Genomic DNA, 21,299 nt, shown 5'->3' with positions numbered 1-21,299 from the left:
TACATAACTCCAAACCCTTGAAAATCCCCTGGCCTTGACGTTTTGGAGCTAATATAAACCCCACCTTCTCCTGTGTTTGATGCCCTTTTCTCAAACTCCGCTTTAGAGTCATAACCCGCTCTGACAGAAAATAAAACTTGCATCATTTGACCAAAGAAATTGGGTAATGGTCTTTATTCTCGTTCGGTGAGATTACCATTAAGGTTTCCAGTACCGGCAAAATTAGCACCACCATCTGGGATTCAAAAGAGGAAACTTTAGAGAATGTATCAAAGCACACCGTTGATTTTGTGCACTGGATGTGTGGAGGGCAAATAATTCTATTTCCTGGGGACATGTAAGTTATATAGATCACTCACACACACACACACACACACACACACACACACACACACACACCACACTTAATTCAGTTTTTATTTTAGATTCACTGGTTTGCCTGCATATAGGTCTGTGCATCACAGTGTATCTCGTTCCCACAGAAGCAGAAGAGGGTTTCAGATCTTCTGGGATTGGAATTACAGACAGTTATGAGCTGCCATGTGGATTCTGGGAGTCAACTCCTGGTCCCCAGGAAGAGCTGCCAGTGCTCTCAACTGCTGAGCCATCTCTCCAGGCCAAGTTGTTAAACTTGATGTTTGAGTGTGGAAGCTCGCGGAACCACAATTCACAGGGCTGGTGGTGCCCAGGTTCTGTGGGTGATGTCACAGTACCCAGGAAGGTTCTGAAGTTCCTTGTGTCATCTAGACAGCCATGCTGGCCACTCTGTGGCTGGTTGGTCTTTCTCTTCCCATGCTGTGGGCCCAGAAACTACTCAGCTGTCCCTACAAGAATGTGTGTCAGTTTGCCCTGCTTTCAGGCAATGACGTAATCCTGAAGTGTAACTACCCCAAAGCACTTTGGTATTTCTCTTCATCTTTGGAGGACAAACCGTCCCTGGTCAACTCCATGCCTCATGTGAAGGTACTGCCTGAGAGTGACCTGCAGTTGTCTGACCCCAAGCCTTCCCAGACAGGGCTCTACCGCTGCCTGGATGACCACAAGGCCCGTGTAGTAGAATATGAGATTGACTTCCAGGACATAGACCTGTTGCACATCACCCACAAAGACCTGGGCCAAGAGCCCATGGGGAATGAGAGCGTGAACCTAGGAGGCAAGGTACTTGTTTTTACCCGCTGGGATCCTTGGCAAGATTGTAACCGTTGCCAAAAGCCTGGTGAGCGCAAACGTCTAGGCTACTGCTATGTGGAGGAGCCCCTAGAAAAACCCATGCCTTGCTGGCTCTACCTGAGAGAGGAGAAGGTGGCCAGTAACCGCCTGCGGCCTGAACTCCAGGTGCAAGCCTGCCAGGGGCCCTGTGACACCGTCCCGGAAACCAGCCAGCCGTACTTTGTCTTTGACACGTATCAGCTGGACAAACCCAACAGCCATGCTCGACTGAAGTGCCCCTTGGCTTCCATCTACAGGTAATGAACAGGAGCAGGATGCTGACAGCTCTTCTAGGCCCTCACCCAAGCCCAGTCTCCTGGGCTATCTGGTGCTAGGTGTCTCCATTAGTAGACAAGCAAGCCCTTTCTCCCAACCCTTCATGGTCAGAGTCTAGAGGGATCGATTTGCCCACACAGGCAGCCTGGAGCCTGAGACTCTGGCCCTATGAATACCATGGGCTCCACCCTGAGGGGATGCTCTGCGGATGTAAACATTGATGTGAGTTCCTGCTGTTGGACGCCGATAGATAAGGTTTGTTCCTCTGTCCTTCGCCAATGGCATGGTGTCTTCGATGTCTTTACTACTTTTTATTTTTTGAGACAGTCTTACTGTGTGACCTTGGCTGGCCTGGAACTCGCAATATACCAGGCTGACGTTGAACTCACAAGAGATCTGTTTCCATCTGCCTCTGGATGCTGAGATTAAGAGTGTGCACCACCACACCTGGCATGTGTTTGTTTCTCTGACTGTCGATGGCACAGGGTCATGATGTGACATAATTATTAGGCAAAAAATAGCAACGGTTGTAGGTAGTGCATGCAAAGACTATTGGTTAAAAATGAAGATGAATCCGCTACATAGTGAGACTATGTGTAAAGAATAAAACCCAAAACAAACTAACAAAACTAAGCAACTAAAAACAGCCCCAAAACCTAGACTTAGAAAACATCTGGAACACAGCTCGTTATATGTTCCCTGCTGAATGTTCTTGGTTTTCATGACCATGGATGATCTTTTAGTTCTTTTGAATTGTTCCTTTTAGTTCTCATAAGAATCACAGTTATTTTATTTTTTATTTAAGATTTATATTTGTCTTTTATGCATATGCGTGTTTTACCTGCATGTAAGTCTGTGCACCATGCATGCAGTGCTCACAGATGCCACAAGAGGGCAGCAGGTTGCCTGGAACTGGAGACAGAGGTGGTGACCCTTCCTGCAGGCGCTGGGAATAGAACTCTGGGCCCTCTGGAAGAGCAGTTTGGTAGCTTAGCCACCTCTCAAACCACTAAATTAGTGGTTCTCAGCTTGCCTAACGTTGCGACCCTTTAATACAGTTCCTCGTGTTGTGACCTCCCCCAACCATAACATTGTTTTCATTGCTACTTCACAACTGTAGCATTGTTTTCCCTACCTAGTCGTGTCTCAGTTCCTAAGACCTTTGGAAAGAATGTGTTTTCCGGTGGTTAGGATCAACATGTCAAGAGAACCATGGCCCTAAATGGTTTCTTTATAATGAAAATGTTGTCTAAATATACCTACTTGTGTGTTTCTGGCCGGGTTGAATGAGAAATATACCCAACAGGCTTGGGTGTTTGAACACTTGGCTCCAGTGGGTGGCACTGTGTGGACGAGTTCCAGGGAGAGGCTGTCTTGCGGGAGGAGGTGCATCGCTGGGAGCAGGCTTCCCACTCCCAGTTGGTTACCTGCTTTGGAATGGGGCTGAAAAGCTCCATTTCCTGCTCTCACAACCCTGCCTGCTGCTCGCTGCTACACCTCCTCTCCGAGATAGATTGCTAGTTCCTCTGGGATCCTACGCCCAAATAAACTCCTCATTCTGTAAGTTGCCTTGGGCACAGAAAATAACAGACACAGTCTGATTCTAGGGGCCAAATCTGAAGGGATTCTGGACAGATTGAGCGTGACAAGCACAGCTCTGGCAAGCCTTGCCCTTCTTTTCTTTCTTTCTTTATTTTTTTTTTAAGATTTATTTTGGACTGGAGAGATGGCTCAGCGGTTAAGAGCACTGACTGCTCTTCCAGAGGTCCTGAGTTCAATTCCCAGCAACCACATGGTGGCTCACAACCATCTGTAATGGGATCTGATGCCCCCTTCTGGTGTGTCAAAGACAGCTTCACTGTACTCAAACACATAAAATAATCTTTTTTTTTCTAAAGATTTATTTATTATATGTAAGTACACTGTCTTCAGACACACTAGAAGAAGGCATCAGATCTCATTACAGGTGGTTGTGAGCCACCATGTGGTTGCTGGGATTTGAACTCAGGACCTCTGGAAGAGCAGTCAGTACTCTTATGCACTGAGCCATCTCTCCAGCCCATGGATGTAGAACTCTTAGCTGCTTCTCCAACACCATGGCTCTGTCTGTCTGTCTGTGTGTATGTATGTATGTATGTGTGTAAATTTTAAATTACCAAGTTGATTTCTTTAGTTATAATTTTTTTTTCTTGTGATTGTGTCATTGAATTTTTTCCCCCCATGAGCTTATCCATTCCATCAACATATCAAGACGTTTTGGCTTTAGCCTGTTGTGGTGGTGTGAATGAGAATGTCCCTCCACAGGCTTGGTCTCTGGGGAGTGGCCTTATTTGGAAGGGCTAGGAGACGCAGCCTTGTTGGGGGAAGAGGATCACTGGCAGGGATGGGCTCTGGGGTGGCTCTCTCCCCCTGCTGCCTGTGGGTCAGCTCCTTCTCCTGCACCGCGGCATTCCGACATTCTCCATGCCTTGATGACAGTGGACTAGGCTTCTAAAACTAAGCAAGCCTCCATTAAGGACTCTCCTTCATAAGCGCTGCTGTGGCCATGATGTCTCCTCACAGCAATAGAAACTCACACCTGTGTATAGACTAGAGAAGACACCTGTACGTATGTAGCTGCAGTATGTTTTTGTTTTTTTTGCTTTCTTTTCTGTGGTTATGAAACTCAAGGCTTTATGCATTTCAGGAGAACATTCTACCACTAAGATATCCCCAGCCCTTCATATTCATTATGTAGCCCAGACTTGCTCTGAACTCAGGATCTTCCTGCTTCTGCCGCCTAAGTATTGAAATTATAGATGCACACCACCATTCCTAGCTCCTTTCCTTATCGTTTTATGTCGTTAGGAGCAGTACCAATATCTCCTTTTAAATTATTTTAAATTAATTGCAGCACTTGGAATGCAGAGGCAAGTGTATGTCTGTGACTCTGAGGCTAGCCTGGTCTACAGAGAGAGTTCCAGGCCAGTTAGGCCTACACGGTGAGACTCTGTCTCAAAAACCAAAACAAGATCTTCCACATGGTTCAGTGGGTAAAGTACTTGCCACCAAACCCAGTGATGTCAGTTTGGTCCCTGTAGTGGCTATTCCTGGTTGTCAACTTGACTATATCTGGAATGAACTACAGTCTAGAATTGGAAGGCTCACCTATGATCCTAATTTGGAAGCTCAGAGATAATAAGTTTCTGACCTGGATCTTGGTATAGAGATCTTGAAGCATAGTGGCAAAGACAAGGAGATCTCCGAGTTCAAGATCATTTGGGATTAAAGGCATGGATGCACACGCCTTTAATCTGGGCCACACCCTCTGTTGGAGACCTACAGCCTTTAATCTGGGCTATACACTGACTGGAGATATATAAGGACATTGGAAGAAGGAAGATTTACTCTTCCTTGCCTGCTTGCCTCGTGGGACTGAGCAACTGCTAGATCCTTGGACTTCCATCCATAGCTGCTGCTGACCATTGTTGGGGAGTTGGACTATAGACTGTAAGTCATCAACAAATTCCCTAACTATATAAAGACTATCCATACGTTCTGTGACTCTAGAGAACCCAAACTAATACAGTCCCCAGAGAGAACATAGTGGAGAAAGAGAAAGGTCTTTGGCAAGTTGTCCTCTGACCCCCCCCCCCACAGCCACCATATGTGTGCCTGGAATCACCCACATGCTTACACAGGCATACATACATACACAACAGTTGTGTGCGACAGTTTCTTCCCAGATTGCAACAGTCCATCCTGCAGGGAAGCTCCTTAAGCAGGAAGTTACACCACTCACAATGGTTTCAGGAAGTCCCTGAAACCGACCAGACTCACTAGGCCCCTCCTGCCAAGGCAAATAACAAAAGCTGCGAAGAAGGATCTGAGAGTGGACCAGCTGAGCAGCCCGGAAGAGGTTTAGGCCGGTTGAGGCCCTTGGAAAGGACACCCTCCGACCCGCTAACAGCGCCGGCCTCCCAGCTTTGTGACCCACACTGGGCCGGGCTTTGGCGATGCAGCTGCCTTTGAGCTGTCTCAGCTCCTGTACGTGACCCCAATCCTACGCAAGCAGCTTGGCAGCATCTGCCCTTCGGTTGTGTGTTTCCCTATCTGGGATAAGGGGACATGTGTGTATGTGGTGACTCCCCAGGAAAAGTTTTGTCACACAGCACACACATATGAATAAGCGAATACATATAAAAACGACAAAATCCAAAGTAAACAAAAAAATCAATTAACTTTCAATAAGTATCTCCATCAAAGCACGGTTGTGTGTGGGCCAGCCGAGGCCATGGGAGTGACCAGGGAGCGGTTAGTCCACATTCATCAGCCTAGCAGTCTTCTAAAAAACCACTGCCATGGCTGACAGAGCTGGTAGTGTGTGACCTTGTGTGCTGCAAAGGTGGCAGGCACCTTGCTTCTTTAGTTGAGTTTAGTTTAGCCCTCGACAGTCACCAAGCACCTGTGCACGGGCGACACCAAAGGAAATCAGGTCTGGTCGCCTCAGAGTTGACAGGTGACACTGATCTAGGCCAGTCTGAGAAGATGTTGGAGAAAAGATCAGGGGTAGAAGAAACTGCAAACAGTCATTCTTGAAGATGCATTTTGTAGAAATCTTGGGGGAAGAGTTAGGGACTAATCTATGTAAAGGTCCTGAAGCAGGCTTGCCTCTGCCTGGCTGGAATGCTCTGGAAACCAGGACAGAAGTTAACATGAGTGTGTGAGTGTGTGTGTGTGTGGGGGGGTGGTCAGGGAGAGATAGGAAGCCATAACCATCACCAGCAAGAATTTGGCCACTGCTCCATCCCCAGGGTTAGGAAGTGTGAGTATATTGGGCTGGAGAAATGGCTCAGAGCTTAAGAGCACCAGCCGCGTTTCCAGAGGTCCTGAGTTCAATCCCAGCCAGCATCTATATGGTGGCTCCCAGCCATCTGTAATGAAATCTGGTGCCCTCTTCTGGTCTGCAGGCATATGTGCACACAGAACATTGTATACTAAATGAATAAATCTTTTTTTTTTTTTTTTTTAAAGCGTGTCAGGGAGAGATGGCTCAGTGGTTAAGAGCACTGGCTGCTTTTCTAGAGGTTCTAATATTTGGTTCTGTGACTCCAGGAAATTCAGTGTCCTCTTTTGGGTTCCTACGGCTCACATGTGGTCTATAGACATGGATATAGGCAAACTACCTATACACATTAAAAAAAACAAAACAAAACAAAAGAAAAACAAAAAAAGCCCTCCCAGGGGCTGAAAAGATGGCTCAGTAGTGAAGATAAGTAGTAAACCTGCTTTTCCAGAAGACCTGAGTTCGGTTCCCAGCATCTATATGGAGGGTCATAACTGTCTGTAACTCCAGTTCTAGGGAATCTGACATCCACACACAGGACTCTCTCTCTCTCTCTCTCTCTCTGTCTCTCTCTGTCTCTCTCTGTCTCTCTGTCTTCTCTGTCTCTCTCTCTGTCTCTCTATCTCTCTGTCTCCCTCTGTCTCTCTGTCTCTATCACACACACACACACACACACACACACACACACACACACGAAAATAAGATGATTTATAAAAAGTAGAGTGTGGTGGTGCACACCTTTAATCCCATCATCAGCAGGCAGAGCCAGGCAGATCTCTGTGAGTTCAAGAGCAGCCTGGGCTGCACAGTAAGTTCCAGGCCAGCCAGGGCTATGCAGTAAGGCTGTGTCTGGGACACAGTCTACACATGTAGGAACCGTTGCTTAATGCCCACATGTGTGGTGCCAGTGCCTGGGCCTGAAGCTCACCTCTCGGATCAGCACGGGATAAAGACCCTACTAGGCAAATCACATTGCAACTCATCACCAAGGGTGGCCTCCTAGCCTCTAAGTTCACCTCACTGCCAAAGGTTGAGAGACTTGAGTTCATGAGTGACCTCACAATGTGCAGGCTGGTGGCCAGTGCGCAGCCATCTTCCCAGTCCACCATGCTTACCATCCTGTGGGTACTGCTCAGCCTTGCTGTCCCAGTGTTGGGGCCCCACATTTCTGTCAGCTGTCCCAAGGCCAAGGAATGCTTCCTGGCCCTCCTCTCTAACAACGATATTCTCCTGGAATGCCCGATCTCTGATACACACTGGCTCTTCTCGGGGCGCAACGGAGATGGTAAGCCCATCAACCTGTCCAATGCAGGAAAGAGCCCAGAAGGTGGTCTCCATATCCAAAACCCATTACCCTCCGACACGGGCCTCTACCAATGCCAAGACAAGAATGGAACCCTAGTGACCAGTTACAAGATTGATTTCCAGGATGTCACCAGGCTGCATGCCTCGCATAGAAATCTGAGTCAGAAGCCCCTCATGAATGAGACGCTGAACCTGGGTCACAGAGAGGTAGTGTATACCGAGTGGGGACCTTGGCAGAGATGCAGTAACTGTGACAGACAGGGCGAGCGCAAACGCCTGGGTTACTGCTACATCAAAGAACCCCTGGAGAAGCCGGTACCCTGTGGGCTCTACCTGGGAGGCGCGAATGTGTTTTACAGCCGAGTGAGGCCTGAGATGCAGGTGGAAATCTGCTTTGAGGAGTGCCAAGGCCATCTGACGGGTGGAGACTACGTCATCTTCGATAACTTCAGGCTCACGGAGGAGGATTCCGGATCTGCGAGGCTCACCTGTCCCTTCGCATCCATCTACAGGTGATGGGACCTTTACACCAGCTCTGCCCCTGGTCCCTTGTCCCCAGGTTCTTCACGGTGAATCTGTGCCAGGCTAGCAGGGGCATCTTGGTAGGTCAGCCCGTTGAAAGCAATGACAAAGCAAGGGGTGCTGGGCACATCTCTTTAATCTGAAACATACAGCAAGAGTGTGTGTCCGAAAGGATTCAGGTTCTATGGAAGAGAGGTTGTTTTTTTTAACATTTATTTCATGTATGTGAGTACACTGCAGCTGTCTTCAGACATACCTGAAGAGGCCATCTGATCCCATTACAGATGGTTGTAAGCCACCATGTGGTTGCTGGGAATTGAACTCAGGACCTCTGGAAGAGCAGTCAGTGCTCTTAACCGCTGAGCCATCTCTCCAGCCCGGGAAAAGGGTTTTTTGTTTTGCTTTGCTTTCTTAAGAGTCTCACACCTATTCATTTATTGTTTGAAATGGTCAGGTTCTTCAAAGACTCAGGGAACCGTGTTGCTCATTAGCAACGTGGCTTTCCAAATAAATCAGGAATTTTCTCTGGGCTGTGAATACGGTTGACATCACTCAGGGTGCTGGTTCGAACAAAGGGCAGGCTTTTGTTGAGGCCCCCGTTGCCTCACTGAGGGCTTCCAGTTAAGTCCTGCCTTTCTGCTTAATGCTGATAGTGTAACTCAGCTTGTAATATTCACAGAAAGGAATCTATAGTATTACTCCCTGTTAAAAGCATTTTAAATGGAGCGTTACGTCCGAAATAGCCTGTGGTTATGAGTAACATCACTAAGAGCTGGGAGAACTATGGGGGTTTTGTGAGCTAAGGTTGTGAATGTTTTGAAAGCAATGTGAATATCTAAATTCACTATTATTTCCTATTCTTTTAAATTGCATGTGTGTGTCTGTATGTGGTTATGTGTATGTTAGTTGAAGGTACCTGCAGAGGTCAGATCCTCTGGAGCTCAAATTAGGCAATATTGAGCCCTCTGACATGGGTGCTGAGAACCAAACCTGTGTCCCCAGCAAGAGCAGAAGCGTTCTTAAGCACTCAATCATATCTGTGGTTCCCCAAAGCGAATTGTTTGTTTTATTTGCTTGTTTGTTTAGTTTTGGGGTTGCTTTCTTTTTGAGACAGGGTCTCAACTGTGTTGCCCTGGCCATCCTGGAACTAATATAGACCAGACTAGCCTCAGACTCATCGAGATCTATCTATACCTCACGAGTTCATATCTCATAAGACTAATGTTTTACATTTTTTAGCCTGCAAAAACTGGGAGGTGGGAAGATATCTGAACAGCTAAAACATTCTCTTTGTGTAATCTGTAAGACAGGAATTCGAATCCTCGGAACCCATGTGAATCTTGGGTGGGTGTGGAGGCTCATCTGTTCTTTAAGCCTTGGAAAGTGGAGACAGGGAGTCCTTGGAGAAAGAGTAGCCTGGCTATCCCTGGATAGGGAGAGTTCTCGTGTCGATGAGCTCTGGATTTTACTGAGAGACCCTGCTTCAATGAACAAAGCAGGAAAAAAATTGAGAAAGATTTCCAACATCAATTTTGGGCAAACACATATGTGTACGCATCTGCACACAGGTGAACACTTACACATCAACACACAAACACCACACACATACACATGAAAAGGAAAAAATGCTGAGGCTATTAAGCATTTTGTTAGAACAAATAAAGTCATTATAGTCAGCACAAAGAAAAGCAGTCTCACTCATTCTATGAGTTAACATATGCCCTAGGTGACAAAGAGAAGCATTTTTGTTGTTTATTAATGGATCGTGTGATATTTAAATATTCAGAATTAGTAGCAATACTTAAAGTGTGTGTGTGTGTGTGTGTGTGAGAGAGAGAGAGAGAGAGAGAGAGAGACCCTTGGGAGACAGAAGAGTGTCCGGTCTCCTGGAACTGGAGTTGTGCATGGTTTTGAGCTGCCGTGTGGGTACTGGGAACCGAATCTCAGTCCTTTAAAAGAGCACCCAGTGCTCTTAACCACTGAACCTTCTCTCCAACCCTGACACCCCCTTCTTTAGAGAGCAAGAATAGATATCCCTGAGATGCAGCAAACTGTTAGGCCATAGTAATTTCCCAGTAAGCTATTATACCTTTTCTTTCTTTCTTTCTTTCTTTCTTTCTTTCTTTCTTTCTTTCTTTCTTTCTTTCTTTCTTTCTTTCTTTCTTTCTTTCTTTCTAGCAAATCTTTCTCTTTTTATTATATACTTATTTGTTTATTTAATGTATGTGAGTACATTGTGTCTGTCTTCAGACACACCAGAAGAGGGCGTCAGATCCCATTACAGATGGTTGTGAGCCACCATGTGGTTGCTGGGAATTGAACTCAGGACCACTGGAAGAGCAGTCAGAACTCTTAACTGCTGAGAGATCTCCAGCCCTTACCTTTTCTTTGAAAAGATATTTTTTTACGGGATATATCTGAGTATTTTGTCTGCCTGTATGTATCTGTGCTGTGTGTGTGTTTGTGCTACCTAAGAAGGACAGAGAGGCCATTGGGTCCCTTAGAACTGGAGTTACAGATGCTCATGAGTTTGGGAGCCGGACCCAGGTCCTCTGGAAGAGCAGCCAGTGTTCTTACCCACTGAGCTGTCTCTTCAAGCTGATCAATACCATAATGATTAGATAAGACCCCAAAGCATCATTCTCCCCCCAAGACCAAGATGTGCATGAGGTGTTCTTTCTGCCTTACTTGAGTCTTTGGCCACCAACTTTTTTTTTTTTTTTTTTTTTTTTGTCACCCATTGAATTTTTGACTCCTCAAGGTGTAGATCAGAGGACGGATCAAGGGTGTCACTACAGGCCAGAGCAGGAGGAAGGGGTTCCCGTGATTCTCTGTGAACTGTTTTGAGGTTGAGTGTAGACAGATATTATGTCACCCTAAAGAAAAAAAACCCAACAATGAGGTGACACCCACAAGTCCCAAAGGCCTCCCTGTCCTCTGCGGGTCCTCCCCTCAGCATGCCCTTAACAGTGCCGGTATACGAGACCCAAACAAGTCCCATCGGTGTGACCACACACAAGGCGGTAACTGTGGAGAGCCATTTTCTAGGAAAGTCGTGCCCGCACAAGCAATTTCACGCTTCACACAACCATCCACTGTGGGATGTCTTCCAGAGAGGCAACGGGAAGATATAGGTGATCTGAACTCCGCAAAGCCACCAATCTGAGCCAGGGTGCCTGTGCCAGAGGGTCTCTGAGTGGGTCATGACCCATACTAGGTATCACAGCTGTCAGTGTTTCACACACACACACACACACACACACACACACACACACACACACACACACACACACAGCTCTGTGGAGCTCAAGTCCTAAAGCCACAGAAAGCTGGGTTGCTTTCACAAATGTGGCTAACTTCTCTGGGCCCTGGGGATTCCCAAGGATCTGGTAGAAGGTGCTTGAAGTAAAACAGAGGTCCAGGATAGAGAGACCAGATAGGGAAGGAAAGACACGGGTGTATGGAATTTTGGTTTAAGCATAATTGAGTCTGACCGTGGTGTTCTCTGTCAGTGTCAGAAGGTAGACAGAGCCAGAAGAAGCATCCAGCAGGATCAGAGGAACCCAGAAGACGTTTAGGGCACTTGCAGGTCTCAAAGCATGGCACTGCTGGTCTCTGACGTAGTGGATCTCGGAGGATGGGAAGCCACTGCAGGCACAAATTCTGTAGCCCAAAGGAGTCTGGGGCAGTCTTGGAAGCTGAGGCAGGCAATAGTCCCTCTGTCTGCAGCTGCAACCAGAGTCTTGGAGCGAGCTCATGTGCTCCCAGGAGTCTCTGAGAGACAATTTTCTGCTCCCTCCCTCTTCTGTTGTCCCCTGCAGCCATGCTGTTGGAAAAACTGCAGAGAGGCTGATTTCAGAGAGGCCCCAGGGTACCAGCTGGATCTGGATTGGCTGAGTGTGCCTAAGCAAATAAGGAGGAAGCAGCACCATTTTATCAGGGTAGGGTCATCAGACCTGGCTGGAGAAGGAAGAACCCTGGACCTAGCAAAAACTGCTGAAAGTTCCAAGTCAGGTCTGCTCTGGTCTTGGTCTCTACAGAGGTGTGGAAACTTGTCTGTGTCCCAGTGATGACACGCTCAGGCTGCCTGCTCCTGCCTCTGGCTGTCAGTTATATTGGGGACAGGGAGTCTTCAGCAGAGTAAGTTTTTCTTTTGCCCCTGCGCTGATGCACTGACAGCCACTAATTGGCCTCTGTTGGCTGCTTCTCCCTCAGCCTTGCTGTCAGAAAACTCCATATTGGGGCCACGCCTACCCATAACGTGCCTTCTGGACAAGTGTGGGGGGTTGAGATCAGATCACCAACACCTGCCAGGCCTGAGAGCGTACATCTGCAGCGATGGCTGGAGGGGGTGGGGCAGAGATGGGTGGATCCGTGAAGCTCTTGGCTAGCCAGCCTAGCAGAAATTTGGAGAGAGGTTGAGGATCTAGAGGAACAGCTCCGCGGTAAAGAGTGCTTACCATTCTTGTCAGACCCGGGTTTGACTCTCAGCAGCTGTGTCTGGTGGCTCACCACTACCTGTAACTCCAGTTCCAGAGCGACCTTGCTCTTTGGCCGCTCTGCCCAGGCATGCACAGACATATACACGTGATGTGATGGCTCGGCAGTTAAGAGTGCTTGGTGCTTTTGCATAAGACCCAGGTTCAGTTCCCAGAACCCACATGACTACTCAAAATTGTCTATCGCTCCAGTTGCAGAGGATCTAATGACCTGGTATACACACGTGTGGTGCATACATGTAGATGGAGACAAAACACTCATACACAGAAATAATGAATGAATGAATGAAGCCTTAAAAGAAAATAAAGGTAGACAGTGATTGATAAAGATGCTAGACATGAACTCTTGGCCTCACATTCATGTATGCATGTACGTGTACAATTACATATGTGTTGGAGGACGAATGTGAATTGTTGCTGTATTGATTTGAAGGGTTCCCCCCCCCCCCCCCAAGAGCCCATGGGTTAAGGGCTCAGTTACCAACTGACAGGTTTTAGGGAAGTGATTGGGTCCTGAGGTTAGTTCCTTGATGGAGTCATAATTGAATGGCACATGTGAGAGATGGTAGAAAAAGTGGGGACTAAACTGGAGGAAGTAGGTCAGTGGGGCGTGCCCAAGAGAGACGGACTTGTCTCTACCCAGTGAGGTGTCCCCGAGAGACGGACTTGTGTCTACCTCCTTCCCATTCCTCTCTGCTTCCTGGCTTCCTTAATATGTTTTCTTAGAGATGTTGGCCCCACAAAGAGAAATCGGACTGACCCTGAGTTGTATTCATTTACCAGCACAAAGTACTACAGTTTAAGAGAATAGAACTGGCTGGGCGTGGTGGTGTACGCCTTTAATCCCAGCACTGGGAGGCAGAGGCAGGTGGATCCCTGTGAGTTCCAGGCTAGTCAAGGCTACATAATAAGACCTTGTCTCAAAGCCAAATAATGATAACAACAACAACAACAATAATGGATAATTGTATTTTCTCACCACATTGGAGCCTGGACGTCAGAAGCAGGCTGTCGGGGTTGCATGGGGATATCGGCTCCTCCTCCTCACACTCTCGGGTGCTGGGTACCATCCGCTCCTGATTTCTTTCTAGCTTCTGTGAGAACCAGAAGCTCTTTGACATTCCTGGGCTGGAAGCATCATTGCTTATCCTCCTTCCATATTTTCTTGGCTTTCATCCCAGGTGTCTTTATCTGCCTTGGCTCTAAAAGGTCAGTGGACATACAGGGCCTCAAGGTCAATCTACCCCCGCCCCGCCCCAAGATGATGTCATCGCAACACACTGTCAATAACCCAGTTTCGAAATAAGGTTTCATTCTGAGATTCTGGGAAATGCATAGGTTTTGGGTGGACACTATTCCAGCTCAAGACCTAGGTCTAGCTAGCCTGGGCTTGGGGACAAATTGTGCTGTGTAGGAGAGCTACTCGTGAGAAACTAGAGTCCTTGGCTCAGGCCACCCAGCCAGTCAGAGGTAGGTGCTTCCCAGGCCAGACTTCTGAACACCCCACTGGTAACTTTTATAGTGTTCTGTGGAGAGGACATGAAGCTGTTCTCTCCAGGGCCCTGAACTCTGACCCCACATTCCTCCCATGCAGGCCCGTCCACTGGGAAGCTGACGACAGCCCTCTGACATGGCAGAACCAGCTCTCTGGCCAGGAGATCAGCACCGTCATGGATCTGCACAGTGGTGGCCAGCACCTGAAGGTCTTCCAGCCAGCCACTTACAGATGTTTTGTCGAACAGGAACTCATAGCCCAGTTCAACCCCACACCCTCTGCGTATCTGCTGGAGGCTGAGAGACAGTCCAAAGCCCAGGAACCTTGGCAGTCCAGAATCCAGCCAGGCAAGGCAGACTCCGTTCTTAGGGGCTTGAAGTTGATGCTGTTGATTGTCTCTATACTGGCCGGCGGAGGACTTCTCTGTAAGGTGGTCTTCCATCCTGTCTGTGGCAAGAAGAGGAATCAGGTTCTCCTGGTGAAATAAACTGAGCCTTCTGTAGCCAAGAGGACCTGGCATCTCTCCACTGTCCCATCCTTAGCTCTAGCTATCCATAAGGCACACTACACGAGGCCCTGGAGGTGTGTGGGCTAACACAGACCTGGATTAAAATCCAGTGGCCTCTTCACCTCTTGTTCTATGCTCTACTTGGCTAATCTATTGATCACCCCATTGTACAGATAGGAAAACTGAGGCAAGCCTGTCTAGTCATTGGATATTTGGAATTCTCAGGTCCCTCAGAAGGAGAAAAGGAAGGAGGGAACCTCAGGGTGTGTGGTGTGACTTTCTCTGGGGAGGTATGAACAACCACATAATTCATTCCAGCTCAGACACTAATGACAGACTAAAGAAATGACTACATAAAACTGGTTTGGTGGACTAGTGAGTTTATTGGAGTTCCTTACAGGAGAATGGGGGTTGCTTGTATGAGCGAGGGTGATTCTAAAGTGTAGCTGCATCACCCAAAGGTCCAGCATGGGTGATGTCATGAGATCCCACCTAGGTGATGTCACTCATGGAAGCTGCTTTCTTAGACTTTCTGTACAAGTTGTGGACAGCTCCATCGAAAGGTCTGCTCTTCCCCAGAGAATGGCTGCTGTTTGGGCAGCCACAGGGAGGGACATGCCAACTGGAAAGGGGTATTGATAACATCACCACAGGTGTCTCCATTGTATATTGTGTCCTCGTCACTCAGCCCTCTCTTCCAGGGACAAGATGGAGGACAGGCATGGGCACCTCCCAACATCACCTCTTCCCCCTCTCGGTCTGCACTAGATCCTCAGGGCTGTCTCCTGCTTGTCTGCCAGGGCATCTTCCTCTTATGTCACAGACTTAACCGCAGACTCTCTCTCTCTCTCTCTCTCTCTCTCTCTCTCTCTCTCCCACACACACACACACCACACACACACACACACCACACCACACACACACACACACACACACACACACACCATCCCCTTAGCTTAGACACATGTTATTGTTCTAGATTCTTGTGGGGGAAGAGCCTTCAGTGTCGCTCTGGGATGAGATGCTGGGCTCTGCTCAGCTGATCAGCAGGAACGGCTGGGCCCGGCTGTTCCCAGAAACTACACACACGGTTTAGCAGAACACGAGAGCAAGGCATGAAATATTAATGCCTCTTAAGACTCATTGCCCTAAATATGCATGGTGAAGTCTTGACAGGACACCTAGGAAGGGCTCCCAGGGAAACTGCAGGCCCAGGAAAACAGGGTAAAGCTCCCCCATGCACTACACCACACAAGGCGTCGCGGGGCACCACAGACTCAAAGCTTCCTGCAGAAGGAGAGAAAGTCCTCGAATCAGTTGGGACTGGCTGGGGAGGCAGAAGCTGAGAATAACAATGATAAAAATAGTCAATAGTTTTGGCTTCTTCGTGTGCCAAAACATAAACTTTTCCATAAACATCATGTCCCCACAGGCCACCACTAGTCAGCTGTTACTATCAGCGGCCGCTTGCTTTATAGCTGGGACCATTAAGGCACAGAAGGTACATTAGGGCCTGGGGTCATACAGTGAGTTTGGATGGGACATTCACGAGACCGCAGGGGTTGGGGAGTTGGCTCAGTGGGGAAGATCATGGGGATTTTGTTTGGTTCTATGATAAAAAAAAAATGGTGTGGCCGTTGTGTGCTTTTAATCTCAGAGCTGGGCTCAGGCTACACTGGGGGTATAGGGTTTTCAGGCTGCCAAACTCTGGGTTCAGTGAGAGATCCTGTCTCAAGAGAATAAGGTAGGAGAGCGAGAAGGAGAGAGCGAGAGAGCACAGGACACTGTGTCCTATGCACATGGGAGCACACACCTGTACACACACACCTGCACACACACCACACACACTTGCACACACACTTGTACCCACACCTGCACACACCCCTGTACACATATCTGTAATACATATCTGCACACATACTTGTATATACACATACACCTGTATATACATACCTGTACACACACCTGCACACCCCCTTACACACATCTGTATACACACACCAGTATATACACACCTACACACTCATTTGTACACACACTGAACATACACCTGCATATACACACTTGTACACACACCTGCACATACACCCATGCACATATCTGTACATACATACCTGTACACACACCTGCACACACACCTGTATACGCACACATGCACACATACACGCATACACCAACACCCTCCCCAGCAGGAATCCCCAGGTATTCTCTACCTGCAGTGGCCCCCCATTGTAGTCGCCTGAGAAGTAACAGTGACAACCAATTGAAGTCACTTTGTTGAGTTAGTGGCTCGTCTACACAGCACTGAAGGTTTCTAAACAAAGTGGAAGATCTTAGCCCCACAATGGGACCTCTGTGACTTCCCACCTCCTGGTGCCCATCTCTGTGTGGGCTTTATGTGGATTAGACATGATGGTTGAGCATGGCTGTCAACTCGATGGGTTTAGAATCACCTAGGAGACGCACCTCTGTGTGAGTCTGCTTAAGGATTTCGAGTGAAGCCTAACTCTAACTGTGGGTGGCTGCCACTCCAGGGGCTGCGTTTTCGGGCCATAAAAGGGGAGAACAAGCAGAGTTGCCAGTGACCATCTGTCTCTGCTTCCCGACTACAGATGCAGTGTGGCCTGCTGCCACAGGCTGCTGCCACTGCGCCTTTCCTAACATGCTGGACTGTCTCTTCTGACTGTATATTGTGCATTATTTTATACATGTTCTATGTGCATGCATGTCTGCACATCTAAAGAGGCCATGGGAGTCCATGAGACTACAGTGTCGATGGTTGGGATCTGCCATGTGGATACTAGGAGTCTCTATCCTTTGGAAGAGCAGCTAGTGCTCATAACTGCTAACTATCTTTCTGAGCCCAGGTGGGCACCCAGATGCCACTGGGAACCAGGAGGAGTTGAGAACAGGCCTACAGGCCTGAGATGAGTGGGGGCGGGGCAAGAATCTGGTTTAGCTCTGGGTGAGTGCCAGGAGCCCAGGTCAGCCCTGATGGGCTGGGTAACCAAGGCTCCCTCCCCTCTCCCCATTCATGGTGGGGAATGGATGCATTCCACCATTTCTCACTTACTCAGGGTGGACCGGAGATTAAATAACTTTTCACAGGAAGGAATATCTGGGAAGGGAAGCTTATTGGCCAAACCCTCAGGGCCCTTCTATGTACCTCATTGGGATGGAGAACTCTGGGCTCTCTGCTGTGTGACCAGTGGTCAAGGTCCTCTTCACGGGGCTTCGTGATTGCGTGCTTCACGACAAGGATCCAGTCAGGAGCAGGTTCAAACGCCTGCTGTTCTCAATTATGAGAATTACTGCCAGGATTTCTTAATCCGCTTGACTTTACCAGATTTTCTGTCTAGTGACATGATTCCACTTGCCCCACACACTACCCCCCAAGAGTCTATTGATTTTTTAAAGTGTGTGTGTGCCTTTGAATGCGTGTCATGTGCGTGCAGGTGCCAGGGGAGGCTGGGAAAGGATTGCCCATCCCCCACAGCTGGAGTTACAGGTGGCTGTGAGCTGTCTAATGGGGGTGGCTCGGCCAGGTCAGTCAGCGCTCTTTTTTTTTTTTTTTTTTTTTTTTTTTTTTTTTTTTTGGTTTTTTTGGATTTGGTTTTTTGGAGACAGGGTTTCTCTGTATACCCCTGGCTGTCCTGGAACTCACTCTGTAGACCAGGCTGGCCTTGAACTCAGAAATCTGCCTGCCTCTGCCTCCCAGAGTGCTGGGATTACAGGCGTGCGCCACTACCGCCCGGCAGGTCGTCAGATCTCTTTACGAATGGTTTTAAGCCACCATGTGGGTGCTGGGATTTGAACTCAGGACCTTTGGAAGAGCAGCCAGTGCTCTTACCTGCTGAGCCATCTCTCCAGCCTCAGTCATCGCTCTTAACCACCCAGCCACCTCTCTTGCTTTCTCTTTTTAAACGTTGAGCCTCTCCATCGGTTAAACCATGGATGAGGTCAGACCTTTCACAGTCTGTCCCTGGAAACAGCCTCACAGACACATTCAGAAGTGGGCCCACTAATCTCCCAGGAGGTTTTTTTATCCAATCAAGTTGATGAGCTAGCCCTCACAGGCTGGCTGTCAATGCCATTCACAAAGTTTGCAGTGTGGTCTTTCCAGCAGGGCAACCCAGCCCTGTCCAAGGTGGTGACGTGCAGCCAAGAAAACAAAAAGTTTCAAGGCCACGTGGGGTGGGGAGCAGGGGCTCAGTGCAACCTAACAGTGTCTCCAGGGTGGGGTCTGGGACTAAAGTTCAGGATTTTGGAAGGTGTAAGGCATCAGCCCACAATGGCATGCATGATGATCGAGCACAGAGAACAGGTAATAGGCCTAACACGGGGTCCTTGCTCCCCACTCCGGGTAACCGGGAGAATCCTGTGCATCGACCACAGCTTTCTGTAGCTTACATTTGTCTTCTTCTCAACAAGAATCCATACATGACTTCATTACTACACTTTACATCCTGTTTACTGTGATTTTAAATATTTTTTTATCATTTGTGTGTGTGTGTGTGTGTGTGTCTACATGTGTGTGGAAGTTTCTGGTTGTGTCATGTGATGCAGACTCACATGGTGTTTTGCTGAGGTTAGACCAGAGGGAGGACTCATGGTGTTTGGAGAGGGCATAAGTGGGACTCAACAGACAGTGATGGCGCACAGTGATGGGGAGCTGTGGCTCTTTGTTGGTCTTTGCTGGTCTTCACTTCGGTGAGATTGGCACAGCAGGGAACTCCTCCTGGCATCCTGGCTGGTTCTGGTCACTCCCACTGACTCCGGTTGATTCAGCGGGGAGCCTGGCTGTTTCTGCTGGATCCTGCCACCACTGCTGATTTGGGTTTGGTGTCCTGACACTGCTGAACTGGACTGCTGGTATCCTGACAACAGAGATTGGAATTGCCCCAAAGAACTACTTCTAAACAGGTCCACATCCCCTTGTCCTATTTAGCATATTTTCTCCCCTACCTTTGTTTGGATGGAGGGCTAGAAGGGGATGCTGAAGGATTTGAAAACTGTTATTTCTAAATATCTACTTCTAAAAGTAGATTTTGAAAAATCTAAGCCTACATGTGTGCACTTGAGTGCAGGTGGCCGCAGACATCAGAGTTATTGGTTCCCTCTGTTGCAGGAGCTATAGGTGATTGTGAGCTATAGGTGATTGGGAACCAAACTAGGGTCCTTGGCAGTGTGGGCTCACAACTGCTCTGCCATTTTCCCAGCCTCATGGTTATTTTTTGTTTGTTTATGTTTTTATTGGATATTTTCTTTATTTACATTTCAAATGTTATCCCCTTTCCCAGTCCCCCCTTCCAGAAAACCCCCTATCCCATCTTCCCTCCCTCTGCTTCCATGAGGGTGTTCCTCCACCCACTCTACTCCTGCCTCCCTGCCCTCAATTCCCCTACACAGGAGCACCTATTGAGCCTTCACAGGACCAAGGGTCTCCCCTCCCACTGATGCCTGACAGGGCAATCCTCTGCTACATATGCAGCTGGAGCCATGTGTACTTCTTGGTTGATGGCTTAGTCCCTGGGAGCTCTGGGGAGTTGGGTTGGTTGATATTGTTGTTCTTCCTATGAGGTTTCAAACCCCTTAAGCTCCTTCAGTCCTTTCTCTAATTCCTCTATTGGGGACCCCGCACTCAGTCCAATGGTTGACTGTGAGCATCTTCCTCTGTATTTGTAAGACTCTGGTGGGGCCTCTCAGGAGACAGCCAAATCAGACTCAGTTATTTTGTTTTTAAATTTTCTTTTGAGATTCCATAATTCTATTTTCTGAGACAGGATCTTACAATGTAGCCCTAAGAGACACAGAACTTAATGTGTAGATCAGGCTAGCCCTAAACTCACAAAGCCCCACCTGCCTGTGCCTCCCCAGTGCTGGATTGAGAGTGTGTGCCAACACTGCACTCTAATTTTATTTTCATTCATGTATATGAATGCATGTCTGTGTACCACATGCATGCGGTGCTCAAAGAAGCTAGCTGAGGGCATTGGGTCTCCTGGGACTGCAATTAGAGGTAGTTGGGAGCTGCCATGCTGGGAATTGAACCCAGGTCCTTGACAAGAGCAGCTGGTGTTCTTAACCACTGAGTCATCTCTCCAGCTCCACTATTTTATTTTAAAGATTTGTCTACCACATGCTTGCAGTGCTCCCAGAGGCCAGAAGAAGGCATCTAATCCCCTGGGAATGGAATTACAGGCAGTTGTAAGCAACTCCAGGTGGGTGCTGGGATCCAAACTCAGGATCTCTGCAAAGCAGTGCCTACTCTTAGCTGTTGAGAAAATTTCCTGTTCCATGTTTAACATTTATCAGATGCATGACCTTGTAGGCAAGCAAGACCCCCCCCCAAAAAACAAAAACAAAAACAAAAACAAACCAGGGTTTCTTTATGTAGCTCTGGCTGTCCTGGAACTCACTCTGTAGACCAGGCTGGCCTTAGATTTTCAGAGATCCACTGCCTCTGCCTCCCAAGTGCTGAGATTAAAGGCGTGTGCCACCACTACCACTTACTTGCCTTTGGCTGTTTTTTTTTTTTTTCTTTCTTTCTATTCTCAACTTCTTACTTGTATGTGTGTGGGGGCATGATGGGGGGAGTAAGGGGAGTGGGGAGTTACTTAGTGTCTTAGGGTTTCTATTCCTGCACAAACATCATGACCA

General features: G+C 48.0%; 2 protein-coding genes across 3 annotated transcripts; both read left to right on the top strand.

Moving 5' to 3' along the window:
* The first annotated feature begins 512 nt into the window (after positions 1-512).
* On the top strand, positions 513-1,498 carry LOC127682793 (protein FAM187B). The gene has a single exon (XM_052179431.1). It carries the CDS (start codon positions 754-756, stop codon positions 1,468-1,470), a length of 717 nt encoding a protein of 238 aa, XP_052035391.1. The 5' UTR covers positions 513-753; the 3' UTR covers positions 1,471-1,498.
* A 5,919-nt stretch (positions 1,499-7,417) lies between these two features.
* On the top strand, positions 7,418-14,950 carry LOC127682781 (protein FAM187B-like). 2 transcript variants are annotated; one of them, XM_052179411.1, is made up of 2 exons: positions 7,418-8,127; positions 14,231-14,950. In XM_052179411.1, the coding sequence occupies exons 1-2, from the start codon at positions 7,418-7,420 to the stop codon at positions 14,616-14,618; spliced, it is 1,098 nt and encodes a 365-aa protein (XP_052035371.1). In that variant the 3' UTR covers positions 14,619-14,950. The 2 variants fall into 2 exon arrangements, with proteins under 2 accessions (XP_052035371.1, XP_052035378.1); XM_052179418.1 differs by lacking the exon at positions 7,418-8,127 and adding an exon at positions 12,112-12,277.
* The last annotated feature ends 6,349 nt before the right edge of the window (positions 14,951-21,299 follow it).

The sequence above is a fragment of the Apodemus sylvaticus genome, chromosome 1 (genome assembly GCF_947179515.1).
Source record: "Apodemus sylvaticus chromosome 1, mApoSyl1.1, whole genome shotgun sequence".
NCBI lineage: Eukaryota > Metazoa > Chordata > Mammalia > Rodentia > Muridae > Apodemus > Apodemus sylvaticus.
This window is presented reverse-complemented; position numbering and strand designations above follow the sequence as displayed.

Excerpts from the sequence above, each read along its gene's own strand:
- LOC127682793 (XM_052179431.1), top strand. The coding sequence starts at position 754 with ATGCTGGCCACTCTGTGGCTGGTTGGTCTTTCTCTTCCCATGCTGTGG.
- LOC127682781 (XM_052179411.1), top strand. The coding sequence starts at position 7,418 with ATGCTTACCATCCTGTGGGTACTGCTCAGCCTTGCTGTCCCAGTGTTG. Across the intron at positions 8,128-14,230 it reads CCCTTCGCATCCATCTACAG|GCCCGTCCACTGGGAAGCTG; the intron begins GTGATGGGACCT and ends CCTCCCATGCAG.